Source organism: Cephus cinctus, unplaced genomic scaffold, assembly GCF_000341935.2.
Source record: "Cephus cinctus unplaced genomic scaffold, Ccin1 Ccin1_scaffold0169, whole genome shotgun sequence".
Taxonomy (NCBI): Eukaryota; Metazoa; Arthropoda; class Insecta; order Hymenoptera; family Cephidae; genus Cephus; species Cephus cinctus.
This window is the reverse complement of record NW_014332893.1, coordinates 600,658-615,863: the sequence shown is the minus strand read 5'-3', so window position 1 is coordinate 615,863 and position 15,206 is coordinate 600,658. Positions and strand designations below refer to the sequence as shown.

The window sequence follows — 15,206 nt, the reverse complement described above, 5'->3', positions numbered from 1 at the left end:
CGAAGCTCTCGTGAGCTTTGAAGGTCATCAATTTGCCAGGTCTTAAAAGACAATTTAAAAAAGCCAAGAAGACTCGAGCAGAACGATAAGCTAGGCTAAAACGTTATTTAATGGACGGGTCGTTAAACTCCGTAGGCAACGACGAGGGCGTCGGGCGAGTGGATCGTTCTTACGATTTTCTAAATTACTTCCAAGGCTGTCCGAGCAAACTTCGGCACGTGCCAATCGACGCCCCACGTCTTATGCCTTATCTCTCCCTGCGGCTGTTTAGCAGAAGCATCAACCTAATTTAACGGATGCCAGATTTCACTGTTACCCCGAGCACTGAAGTATAACAGGACTTACGTACGTACAATGAGAACGATGGCCGAACAACGTCCTCGTTTCGATTTCTGGTCGTAGCCAAAAAATATTTGTCAAAGCATTAAAATACCTGCAAGTCACATCGATCTAGCCCCACGTGCATTCGTACCGCGTTCGTATTATGCTTGGTCGCCATGTTTCTTTCTCGGCCAATAGCAGCCCTCGTTATATAGAGGCTTGCGCATGCGCGTAGCCCGGCAGCGCTGCAGTAAAGTTAAGTAAAAGGTGCGAGAACCGTGTGATGCGTTACGAGATCGGTGAAAGGATACAGACAGTGGCTGAGTGACTCAAAGAGAACCGAGGACTTAATCGTATCATATCGTCAATCGCGTCTCAGTGACCAAGGACTTGCAGGACTAAGGTAAGACGAGTCGAAACCGTTTGTCGCGACGGCGACGTACCTAACCTGTAGAAGCCTGTCTTCGAGCGTTACACGAGTGACAAAGGCTGGCGTGGATTTTGCACGCGTTATCCTAATTCGTTCGTTGTAAACGACGATTATTGTCAGTCTGTAATTAACGCGTGTGAATTTCATGAAAAAATGACTTTTAGCAACGTTACTCGGATACCGTTAAACTCGAACGTCGCATAAGCCATGGTAAATCTAATTTCGCCCATTCGCTGACCATGGAATTCGCTTCAGGGCGTCTCACGTTCGGTAACACTTTAACTCGTATTATTATTGTCGGGATTTAATGTGTCAAAGTAAAAAACGGTACTGCCAGCTGGTCCGGTACTTGTCACTACTAATTGTCACTCTTTTTTTTTCTCCTCTATACTCCTGCGCGTTGGCCGAATTAGCAGATATAACTTTCTATTCATCTGCGATTACCCAGTGGTATTTTTTTACGGTTGAGCATTAATATACGTAGATATAGATATACGAGTATCGCAGATTATATTGCTGTGGAATATGGATATATGCACAGTATATATGAATATATGATACGTAAACAGTATGCACCGGCGATATTTCTTATTCGCAACGAGAACAAAAAGAATTTATCTGCTGTGTTATACAAGTGCGCGGTACTGGAGTTGCGAGCTAGGAAGATCATTTCTTCGAAAGTACTTGGAGTATATACTCGCTTCGGGATAACTTTCACAGTTTTCTATTATTTTAATGAAAAATCTCTTTCTTTTAACGTAAATTCATGAAATTCATCTCGGGAATCTCGCGTTTTGTCTTTCGGATCGAAAGTTTGCATTACCATGCAAATTGTGCTTATTTCGATTAAGAGCGATCAAACCAACCATGAAACTTCTCTGTGCGCGATAACTCATCGCCATCGATCTGTCTTATCCGTCGATATATCGATAAAGAGATCTTTACGATTTTAACCACCACTCTCGATCTTTTCGAAAGCAGCCGTTTCTCTCCTGCAGATCGATGCACTTGACTGACAATGAGAATTGCGACCCGGTTATACGATCCTTGCGAGAATCGTGCCAAGTGCACTTGTGAACCCGGCTTAACAATCGGGCGATGCCTCTAATGACCACTCATTGCCGTTTCTTACTTTCGAATGCTTTTCCTGGTAAGGCCGTTTCCTTTCGTTACATTCGGAGCCGGGATAACTTTGCTCGAGCAAAACCGTCGAATGAAAAGAGAGAGGCTGTTTCGATAAAACTTTTCAATGGGTGATGAGAAAATTTTTTTATCACTGTCATAAATTTATTTTATATTTCCAAAAAGTATCATTGAAAATTTAATCGTGGGGTATGGTCAAATCGAATAGAAATTAATTTAGCAAGACGTTAAAGAATATTTTCGATTTTTGCAATAATTTATTAACCAATCAATGACGTTTTAAGCGGCTAAAATTGATATCCATTAATATCAAAGAAAATGCTATGATCAGCAGGTAACGATGGCACTTAAAATTAATGTCTGCTTGATAATTAACGTAATTTGCAAGTCGCGCGAAATATTGATGATCATAAATTACGCCAGCTTACACGATCCAAGATCATTCGTAATGTCGGTCATCGTTTTGCAAAATCGATAATGGATCCAGTCCATCTTTTGTTTAGGTTACACGGATATCGCCTTACTTTCATATCTGTCAACTGTGCAAAGTTCGCCTCTATAAATATTGCCCAACTGTCATCTGCTCGTATTGCAACAATTAGTCATCCGCGTCGGATTGTCAAAGTGCAAGCAAAGTGCATGCGGTAGGCATGCAATTATTCGAGTCATTACCTCTGCAGAAATTGTACTGTTTAAAATATTACGTAACGCGAGCTAAACAAACTGTACGTGATTTAAAAAAAATTTGAATTTTGAAAAAAAACTTACAAAATTCAATACTCGATTACGATACGACCAAATGAATGACTATTTAAATCGCTAATAATTAACATGATTATTAATACCGTTATTGTACGAGACCATTTTTTTTTGTATTTATATTTATAACGGTTCTTGTTTTTCATTTTTCTGTAATTTTTTTAAGCGACTTACGAACAGTATTGTACTGACTATAGTATGTGGTATTGTACTATATATATACACGTTATATCAAATAGATCGCGTGTCAGTAGGTAACTGACTAATAAAGTAGTTAGTGGTAATAGACCGTGTTGGTCAGACGATGGACAAAGTGCTAACGGTCATTGCGGTTCTTGACTGTGCGTCTTTGAGTTATCAAGAATTTTTGTTCCTGGCACATCCTTGTTCCCGTTGAACAATTATCGGAAAAAAAGCCTGAGCCGTGCTCCCATTATTCGTTTGAGATACAGTTACGCGCGAATTCGTAAATGGCTAGTTTGCTGCTGCAATAGAGAAACTGGAAAAATTTGAAAATACCTCCATTCGAATAGTCCGATTACGCTGCAGTCATTGATGCTTGCGCTGACTACTTGTGCAATTAATTTTTTTTTTTTTTTTCATGATTTCGCGCAAAATAATTGTTTGATCATCAATGGTAATTGGGTGACTTGTAACTTGCATTTGCTGTAAGAGAGAGAGCAACGAAATATTTGCAAATTGGAATTTTTTTGTAATTATTGAATTTGCACGATGTGTTGTCATTTTTAGGAATTAATATTTTTGCTGGAAATTATTTAGTTGGATGCTTTTTTTTTTTATGGGTCGCGAAATACTTGGATATATTAGCGATTGGCAAAATTTCGAGATCGTCAGATACGTTTTATGAATGTCAAAAAGTGATTCGTAACGCGATTGTAAATACGCATGAAATTATAATAGTGGCAAAAAAATATGTATAGGGTGGTTCGAAAATAACGACTGCGGATACAGCTTAAAGCTCTGCGTAAGGATTTGAATGTTACGATGAATTCAATACGACGATCAAAGGGATAAAATATGCATCTTTAAACAATGACTGGCTGTGCATGATTTTGCAATAACAATTTGCGAATTAATATATACTATTTGCATTTGCATGGCTCGCGAACGTCATACTCCCGTAAGGAGGGTCCCGTTGGGACTATAAATATGCGCATGCGCACACGCCGTGCGCAATTCGATCCGACAGTATATTTGCGGCTCGAATTTCGCGATAGTATAAATATGCAAGTCGTGGAGAATAATAATAGGAAGATAATAAGACACCGATCGTGATTATATTGGCACAACGTATGATACTGAGTATTTTAATATTTGCAATTGAAAAAAAAAAAAAAATTTTTTTTTTCAAATTCGATTTCGAAAATTTTTCAGACTTGTCAAAAAATAGAAAAATTTAATATTTACCAGTAATAATTACCGTGGCCTATATATATACGGAAAAATGAAATTGACTCGTGCGGTGTCACTGACCGGCCATGTCACGAGTCTCGAATTCAACCATGCACGCTCTATCACACTTATAGATATATATATATATAGGAAATTTTTTTATCTACTCGTCTATGCCCATTCGTATACCGGGTGTTTAATTATGTGTGTGTTTCCCATCGTAAGTATTATCGACGTTTATTTCCAGTGTCGAAAGGCTTTTAATATTTAAGAGTCGTCGGGTCGTTCATATTTATTATCCGTACGTTGCACCCGGGTATATCAGTTCAGTGCTACTAGCTGGTAGGATCGATCGTGTTCGATAGATATTGGTTCTTGGAACTGTAAGTGAAACGACGTGAAAATCGATTCGGTAGTTGGATACTCGATAAACTGTCGAAGACGACAGGTGGTTTCGTAAAATTGTCTATTAGGGAAAAAAAAAGAGTCTAACGATAAGGTTGATTAGAGTTGAATTGACATAATGATAATGTCGATTTATAACGAAGTAAAAGATTTTGATACCGTTAGTAAGAAATCGTCACGATAAAATTTTTATCAAAATTCACCTAAGCCGACGCTACTTTCTTGTAAGGGCCGTAATTCTCACGCGACGATTAGGTGTAATTCTCATGCGACGATATATCGACTCCGGTCGCACATTTTTTGACCGCCCCTGAACCCGATTGTTCGAGGATTTCTAACGGCACGTAAATCTCCGTTTCCTGCATGATTTTTACGCGCATTGCTACGCCGGAAGTTTACGGGGGCTTTCGAGGCGGTCGGAATTTTTATATAGGATTTTTTTCTCAATCGAGGTCGTTGAGCTTTGACATTTTTTTTACGTATAAGAAAAAACTTCGTTTTTTATTAGTGTATTTTTAAAAAAATTTTCCGAAAATTTTTGCAATTTTGAAATTGCCCATTTTTTATGAATCGGTATCGGCTTGAATTTATTGACGAGTTTTTTTTTTGGAATATTCCGAATCATTCCCAAAATCGTTTCTACTGGGTCAAGTAGGACTGACGTTGCATTGCAAATGCGGCGTAATCGATCCTGTTAGAAATCGACGTCGCCTTTGGCGACGCTCATGCAAATTTCTAAGGATGGAAAGATAGACCCTTGTAAAGTCAGCGCCCAGTAGCAAATTAAATTCGGGACGCTATTCGTCGAATTGTTTTCACGGATCACCATATCGTACTCATGCCTTCTCTCCTTACTGATTGACTTTCATGGAGTGTGAATTTTTTGAAAAAAAAAAAAAAGTCAAAATAATAATGAAATATTTTAAGTCAATTTTTAAAAAATTTTAATATTTTACTATTTGTGGATATACGTTTCTTATTACTTTTCATTTTTTTTACTATATACATGCGCGGTGCTGTCTTACCAGTATTTTCAGTTTTATTTTCACGACACCCAGTATATGTGTCACGTGCGGCGCTACGAGACGAAGTGTCATGCGTCATTAACATTGTCATGAAAATTTCGGAAGAAAAGCATGTCGAAATTTAAAAATCGTCCGCGTCTGGTTATTTATTGTTATCTACTACTATGCTTCAGTCATTTAGGCACTTTGACTTTATGCGCCTGCGTGCACGTATGTCGGCCATTGGGATGGTCATATAAATACTTCCACCTATGCTAATGGACGTGACCGTCTGTCCGTCTGTCAGAGAGGGTCCTGACGATTGCTCTTGAAATAAATAATATACTTCTGGACCATCAAGTCGCTAGTGGGTTAATACATCTCCACATACCAGCGGCACTTAGGCAGCTCCGTACGAGAACGATGAACCGATAAGGTTTGAAGATATTTCAAAAATTTGTCTTTCAAAATCAAATAAGAAGCAAAGTGGGAGAATAAAAAAATTATTTTTCAAAATTTTCAAAAATGCTGCAAAAATAGCATTTTATTTTTCTCCAACCTACTTTACGCCTCCAGTACAGACGCCCAGGACGTCGCGACGTCCTATTTTACGTTCTCACGCCCTCGTGGCTGCACGTTGCGTACGCGCCTTGTCGCTAACGGTCGCTTCTGCAGACAAAGGAATGACAAATGACGGACTGTTAAAAAATTTGTCTTCACTGTGCTCCACTGGTCTGATCGGTTACGGTCTATTCTGCTATGCCAACTCGATTCAATTCAATTCGATTTGGTTAACTCGAATGTTAGGCAGGACCACGTATTTTTTTTTTGCCTCTCAGTTTTTCGCTACAACAATGGATAATTTTTGCAGGATCCACTAGGTGCAACGTCTGTTTCAGGATGTGACTGTTACGTGAAAAATGACTGTTGACGAACGACTGTTTTAATCTGACATCTCGATAACATATTTTTCAAATTTTTATACCTAAAACTTTTTTTTTATTTATTTCGTTTTTGTTGAATTTGGAAAAAATAATTTTTTTTTTCCTTCGTTAAACCGACGTTGCCGGTACAGGCTCCTTTCTTCCCTTGCATAATGACACTTTGATGTCTGTTTTGTATTGACATCGCTTCCTGCTCGCCGTGCGACCACTCCACGTGACTTCCGTCAGCATATGCATATGTATACCAAACAATGCATTTCTTTATTCCGCCAACGTATACGGACACTCACGTATCGTCGGACATGCGTCGAACGGTGCGCGTGTCGTTTATACGCACCGTCGCCCGCGTGGAGATTACCTTTTACATATAAATATTACAGAGATGAGCACGTGTGTCAACGAAACGTCAAAAAAGTAAACAAACGTCAAACGGGATCCGATTACCATTTTATCGCACGCGCATTTTTCCCGTGTGAACGTGGCTTTATAAATGATCGATTAGGCTGCATTTTAATTGCAATCGTCAAAAGTCACTTGACTCACGACTAATTTGAATTTTGTTTACTTCAAGGAATTTCCTTATCACTGAAGTTAATGGAAGAAATAGAAAGTGAAGACACGTCATAGTTCGATTCCAAGAAATTTAATCGTATTGGAAAAAAAAAATCGATTACGAATCTCGTCGTCATTCTACTCGGTAGTCGGTATCGTCATCTTAAGGCTCATCCACAGTCGCGATAGCGTGACGATAATTATCGGCGATAGCTCCCACGGAGTCACGAGGACGGCAGAGCGCGGAGATGACGTTTTCAAGAACGGCCGTTTAATATTGCGATTTTTTATTTTCAAAAATAATTACCGATCCTCTGGTCTATTTATAAATATCCAATTTAACTCTTATATCCCCTATAACGCACGGTATGGTATTATACTGTCGCACTTTGAGAACACGTCATAATACCGTCGTACAGTCGTACTAGCGATAAGGTCATTCATTAGAAATTTTTCGTATTTCAACAATTCAACGATACAAATCCTTTGTAAAATTTCACGGACACGCGGGAAAATTCGCGTGCGTTTTTCATGTCAATTGTACAATTGTATCTATTAACCCTTTGATGTACGGTTAGACTCGGGAATACTATCTGGCAACTGTACAAAGAAATACAGTAATTTAGATCAGATTCGAGGGAAAATTCTAACCCGGGATTTTAAGTTTGGCTAAATTTGGATTTCAAGTAAAAATCATGAAATTCAAAAACGGCTTCAAGTAAATCCTGTCTGAGGAAAAGTGTATGGCTCAAAGGCGTGGAAATGAAAAAAAAAGAAAAAATAATAATAATAAAACAGGACATAAAATGCGAATTCTCAAGATAGCGCTTTGCCGTTTCACACGGTTTCTTCTTTTTCCATGCAAATTTGAATGCACGTTCAGGGATAAGGAATATGTAATAATCGCGTGTCGCTACATGCGATATCGGACGAAGGACAACCAAGGTAGTTACGCACATAACTGCGGATGATTATGTCCCATGATCGAGACTATATCTATATATATATGATTCGTTATGGGATGATTAATATTTCATTCGCAACTTAAGGCGGGCGTCGCTGTCGCTACATGTGAATGCCGTCTGCTCGGATCCTTTGTTCTCTGATATAAAATGGAGATGAAGTGCGGTCGACGATCTCGACCGAATGTTCCGACCTTTTATTCTTCATGGAGAGTCCTTTATGTACGATCGGATGTTGAGAAACACATGTCAAACATACGTGACATATTAGTATTTATATACAAGTACTTAGTAAAAGCAGCATACCAGTATCCTAGTATACCCGTATGGACTAAGTACTTGTACCCGGTACTGGTTGGACACGTGTTCGAGGACACGTGTGTACTCACGTGCAACAAGGCCGCGGGGCCTGTTCGTCAAGACCCTCCCTGGTATCCGGTTCCCATGAGTCCCTACCATAAGTCCCAGTACCGTGACCCAGAAGCCAGGCCCCATCGACGGTTCATTTGACAGTTCTAACAGCGTGCATTGGAAATAATAAAACGCCCGATAATCTTTGTTTATTTACTGTTATCTTCGCGATGGCAGAGACACTTTCTGGGTCGTCGTACGGGATTTTGGAAATTTTTATCGAAACGAAAAAATTTGACGATTCGCGATACCGACTCTATACGGGTTTTGAGAAAAGCATCGACACGGTCGCTTCTCGTTTTTTCTAACGAACAAAAATTTTTTTTCGCTTTTTATAATTAATTCGATATGATAAAAGCGTGACGACGATAACAGGATTGAATTTCCATAGGTGGGTATATGCTGTTAATTGGGCAATAAGAATCTTTTCGTAGGACAGTTGACTTTTTTTTTATTTCTTATTTCCAAGTTTGAAAATTATTTTGTTGCACAAAAAAAATTTTTTAATTCAACTTAAATTTTTTTAACTCACTTTGTATTTATATGTACACATATGTTTACCATATAATTTTTTAAGCGCCGTGTAATCTGGTCAGGATTCTTAGTTCATTCTGTATTCGCATCGTCGCGGCTTCGCGTCTTCTGAGAATGACTAAGATTTCATTGCCTTATTGAGAAGCGACGCAGCCACCGTCGACGGCACATGGAAACACGTAAAACCGGAACTCGGCGACCGATTTCGACTCCACACACGAGGTCGTTGCAGTTTTACGCATTCTGATAATACGGCAGTGCATTCGTTATCGCGGGTCTCGTTTAGCACGTGTAAAATGACAAATGGGCGCAAGATACTTTTTGCACTGACCTAACCTAACATCCATTTTTCCAAATCATTGGCGATCCAAAAAAAATTTTCATGACGATCTCGCTCGGCAGTTTCGAATTATTTTTCTTGACTGTCAGAGACCGCCTGACACAGCGAATACGCCTGACTCAGGCGTAATACTTTCGATTAAAAATAGCACCATCATAAATTTTACATACTTGTGCGATTTACATCTTGCATAAAATCCTTTTTGTTTTCGTATCTGGTATGCGAGAACAATTTCATGTATATATGTTTGTACATAGTGGTGTATATATATATCTTTTTTATAATTCTCTTGCGTCGTTACTTGCATATTACACGTTGTGACTTAAGGTCGTCATAGGCCTTGTAATTCGTTATTTATTATGTGTATATTTTATTTCACCCGTAAATGCTTATTGGCTGCACGGTCGGTAACGAACTTGTCCTACGTTACCGACGCATCCCATTATGCTTACGCACGGAAGCATCGTTTTCCTGCTTCGCTCTTACGTAAAACTCGTGTAGTCCTTAGTCGATACATCGAGTCCGTGTCTTGACGTAATCTTGGAATGCGAGCTGCTTAATATTAAATACCCGTCGCCCACGTGCAGATTGACAGTTAGGCGCCCATTCATGAAATTTGTCCACAAGCTATTTTTACTCCGACCAAGTCTAGTTCGCGTGTCTTTCGGGTGTCCGATTAAAAAAAAAAATTATAGAAACAAAAATGAAAAATTTTTCAAAATCCCATTCAATCCATTTATTCGAATATTTTCTTACGCATAACAGCACGCCGATCCATATGTGACCCATTTTCAAAAGCAAAATGATCTATGGCTGAGATCAAAAATCGAAATCAGACTTCGCTAATCTGTTTCTGATTAAGAATATTTACGTCGCTATATATATATATAGGTCGGCTTGGAAACCAGCCCGTTTGCGATTCCCAGTATATCGCATAGCGATTAAGCGATATTTCATGTGGGTCAGCTAGATACTGATTTGGGATTAGTTTTGTCGCTAAGCTTAGAAACAGTGATAATACGGTTTGATGTCAAACAAAGGTATATATATTGAAATACAAGTAGCATATAAATAGATACGTGATTTAATCGCTAAAATTTATTTGCATTGTAAATCCTTGATAAAATTTTCATTAAATTTTTTCACCATTATTATTCGTATCATTTTACTTTGTATTGGTTCGCCATTAATCGCATATTGATAAACACGTAAGTCGAGTCTTGGTTTCGTTGCGGGTGCAGTCAATCAGTGGGGAATTTAATTGGATCGGTATTAAATACTTAATGCAGGACGGTTCAAACAATTTGCTCCGTTAAGTTTCTCATGTTATTCGTATCAGTAAGTCGCTACGTCGTTTTACTTGACAATTAAAAAATAAGATTACGACCTCCTGATTAATATAAAAAATTACGAGGTGGGGCGAGCATGGCTTGAAAATATATTTCAAATAAAAATTCTATCAATTATTAAGTGGCGTCAGATGCGTCGCGACGCCACGACGTCGAGATTCCAGTTGATGTGTTTGCGCTCGTGTTCAATTGCCATTAATTAACGCGCGCTCGAGTAAGTCGGTGCGATGATTCGTGTTTCTAATGGAGAACAGGCAGGTCAGGGACAATACAGCCGATTAATTATACAAAATCAATCGATCGGACGTATCGATCGATCGATCGGTCTGTATGCAATCAGTCTGTATTGCTGTTTACCGAGTACGAGCCAGCGAAATTTGAACTCTTTTTTTTTTTCAATTTGGATGGGCAATTTCGTCACGTTGAAAATAGCCTTAACGTTTCAATTTGCAAAGCAATGGACGAACGGTGAAAAGTCGTTAGTGTCGACGCGTTAATTTTTCACGTTAGGTACTAAATAAAAATCATTGAGATTTCTTCCTTATGAGGTTTAACAATGTATACGTGTTCCGTGATGTGTATATATATATATATATACCGCTAGGTTATATCCCTGGCCATTTGGCTTTATCGTCCGTTGAAGCTTAATGCTAATTTCAATTTGACGACTTTTCGTGTTCGCTCCTTTTTCTTTGCGACGTTAAAAATAACAAGGTGGATCTTCATTGCCCGAGATAATCAGATTACCAAAATTCACTTTAACTCGAGTATAAATTCTCTTTGGCGAGTTAACCGGTGGCTGGAAGAAAAAAAAGTAATTAAAATACGCGATGTATACCTATATAGACCTTAAGGCGAGTTTCGCTTTTATTGTGCAGTAAGCGATTACATTTCCTCGTCATTATCAAAGATTAATTAACGCTCGTCGTTCGTTACATTGAAAACCGAGATCGATCCTTGTTTAAATGAGTCGATCGAGCTCTCGTGACGTCATTTTCTTCTTGGCGAGAAAATTAATTAAAACGGAAGTAACTGCTTGTTTCTTCGAAAAGGTGAATTTCCACGTAGCGACGCGTCGCGACGACTCGATGTACGGTCCAGATTTTTCCCGAAATCATTATTTCCCCTGTACAGTCTCAAAGTGAACAACAAACTTTTCAGTTTCAAACTTTCGTCAGCATACTTCAAGCCGATCGGCTGCCCTATTTGCTGTCGCCAACTTAGAAATCAATGATAAGACTCCACACTGCTTCGGGCATAAAGCTCGTGGTAGCTATTTCTTTTTTTTTCAAATCTTTTTTTTTTTATTAGATTTTAATAAAATTTTATAAAATTACATTTTAATCACATATGACACGTATGCCGTATCTATTTCCAATCTATAAATATATTTTCTATATACATACGTGTAACGTATATTCAAATTATGCTAGTGCAAAAAAGGCATAACTTATGTACACGCATGTTAAATAAATCCCAGGCGTGCCAACATTCTGTACAAATTAAATCTCGAGCCCACGTACGAGACAGATAGGAAAGTCAATAAGCTCGAGTTTCCTGTCCTACGTCATACGTGTACACACACTGTATGTACCTGGGGGCGCCTCGTGTTACGTTTAAACAACTATCATATGTAACTTTACTGTGTTCTCAAGTCGGCGATTTAAACAGTCGAAGTGAATTTGTCGCAGTCGCTGACAATAGTTGATTGCGTATTATGTCCACATACGTATTATGTATCATACGCGCATACGTATGTAATAACGTACCATGCGGTGACGCAGCACGCACAGTAAATTCCAAGCGTTGTAATTGAATATCGCTATTAGCTACGGAGTGACTGTTGCTATATATTGTACACCCGTTGTGCATAAATCGTTGAACAAAATTTCTAATTGATCCACATAGTTGCCATTAATTATCCGAGAAAGTGGCTGTATGGGTCTCCTTGCGTAATTCCGCACGCGAGCAATGGCACCCACGTGCTTCGCGCCGAGATAACGTATGCGCTGAGGTAACGCGCGTCAGTGCTTACGGGTTGAGCCGGGAGATTAGAAAGGTAGGTACGGGCAAGATGTCACAAGGCAAACTGCATAGTTGCACAAAGAATCATTATTTGCCTACTGACAGTCCTACGTACACGTAGGTGTCTTAAGCTGGCGTTACATGTGTCAAGTAAATTTTGTGGCAAGGATCGTGAATTTAATAAGGAAAAATTGTACGAATTTTTTATTGAGATAAGGAATAAGAATTTCTTTATTTTGCAATTTTTTTATCAGCTACTTTGATAACGAATCATCATTTGCCTACTGACAGTCCTACGTACACGTAGGTGTCTTAAGCTGGCGTTACACGTGTCAGGACATTTTGTAGCAAGGATCGAGAATTTAATAGGAAGAAATTATACGAATTTTGTGAGATAAGGGATAAGAATTTTTTTATTTTGCAATTTTTTTTTGTATCAGCTACTTCCACGTCGAATTTGACTACTTGACAGTCTTACGTAGGCGTTAGGTACCTTAAGCTGGTGTTACGCGTATCGTGACATTTCGTATCAAGGATTGAGGATTCAATGGGCAACAAAATTAGACGGCTGTTATCAAATAAGAAATTTTTGAAAATTTTTGTTTATCATTTTATCAACTACTTGCGTAAAGAAACGTTATTTGCCTATTGACTATCCTATTTACATGTAGGTGTCTTAAGCTGGCGTTACATGTGTCAGGACATTTTGTAGCAATTTTCGAGAATTTATTAGGACTAAATTATACGGATCTTATGAAATAATGGATAAGAATAATTATTTGCCTACTGGCAATCCTACGTACGCGTAGATATCTTGAGGAAAAAAAATGATATGGCTTTTACCAAATGACAGATAAGAAATTTTTTTAATTTTTCAATCACGTCATACATTATAAGCTACTTGTGTTTCTCTTATCAGTCTTGATTTCTTCTCACAGCTGACTTCGTACAATTGCAATTTATATTGCGTGTCGACCTCTCAGCTGCTCGGTTATTCCACTCGGCTCTTTTTATTAATCTTGATACAACGTCCTCGGGTTGTATACCGGGTGTTGCTTTATAACGGGTTTTTAAATTGTGTGTATAAATTTATTAATTGATTCACTATACGTAAATCTATTATATTATTTTTTGTTGACAACAATTTTTTATTTCAATTTTGAATTTACCAAGACCGCTGATAAAAGGGGGGGAAAAAAAAACATGGCGGGTCGTTAACTTTTTTATCTGCTGGAAAAACTTTTCATGACCATGTGGATGTTAATTAATCATTAGGAGTGAACGTGCATCTATGTACTATGTTTTTCTTTTTGCGTACGTTTATATGGGCACGCTGGGTATAGAAAAATAATGATGGACTAATTCGACCTGCGTTAGTGAACGGGTGTGAATTTTCCTTGGGAAGTGCAAACCCATTATTTTTCATTGATAAAATCTACTAACAGGAATTGGAATTAGAATGACGCTTGGCTGTGGTTCTGATTAAATTCACTGGTAAATTAATGACTGTACTTATGTATAGCCGGTTAGAATTTGTTTATTATTATTATTCGTAGACGAGAAAAATAAATGGAGAATCGATCCACTGATTTTTTTTTTCATTTTTATTATTCATAATCCTTAATCGCGGCTTTCGTATTCTCTGTTCGAATAAATTTCACGTAGAATGACGTCATCGGTGCAAAATTTAATGATTGCAGCTTATCAACTCCTCGGACACGTAGACCCAGCGTCCCGACGACGTTCCTCCAGAGCGCTCTAATTGTAAGATACCGTCTTTAAGATCCCAATGCCCGATCCATTATTCGTCCAAATAAATCTTCAGAGTTCGAAAAATCCCCAGGGGTTGTTGTCTGTGCTTAGCGTAGGAAAGGTCGGTAAATTAATTTTCTCCCATCCAGCCTTCCGTCCTTCCCCTTGTACCTTCCCTCTCTACACCCTGTCACTCGATGCTTTCCCACGTCTAAAGTCCTTTCTACCATCATTTGACTCCTCCGTGACTTTGAGATATTTCATCTGGCCGTAGACGGGAAAAATAGAAGAAAAAAAAAAATTTATAACGGTTGCGCCAACCTAAAAAAATGTATATATATATAAAGAAGATTATTTTTCACGCATATAAATATTATCCCGAGACATTTATCGTGATTAATGTCTACATTAAAAAAAAAAAATATATGATTTATCGTTCAAATTTCATCCCCTATACTTGTTCGCTTATTGTGAGTTACGATATATAGGTAGATATGAGTATTGTAGATATGAGTTATGATAATGCAAGTGACGAGAATTAAAAAATTCTTTTTTTTTTTCGTTTTTCAGAAATTACCATCACTCGGTGGTTCCAAACCTACTCGAGTCGACAGACGCGACAACAATGCAAATAATTCGACCATCAACAATATCCACAATGTGCCGTTACAAGATTCTCTCAACAGCAGCGCTCACGTGGAGGGATATGGTAATTACGACATACTTAACAGTTAATATATACGGCAGCTCATTAATAGAGAACGATTAGTTCACTTGCAGCCTGATACGGTCATTCATCCTGCAATGAATTAAGGAAGCAATACGAGCTGTAAAATAGTAGTAGAGTACGGGGGGGGGGGGT

General features: G+C 38.3%; 1 protein-coding gene across 2 annotated transcripts in view; it reads left to right on the top strand.

Moving 5' to 3' along the window:
- Nucleotides 1-15,206, top strand: part of LOC107264422 (probable serine/threonine-protein kinase dyrk2) — a 119,432-nt gene that overhangs the window by 99,215 nt on the left and 5,011 nt on the right. For both annotated transcript variants that reach the window (XM_015732654.2, XM_015732653.2), the window contains exon 4: nucleotides 14,915-15,053. In XM_015732654.2, the coding sequence (XP_015588140.1) occupies nucleotides 14,915-15,053 (139 nt within the window). The remainder of the gene's footprint in view (nucleotides 1-14,914; nucleotides 15,054-15,206) is intronic.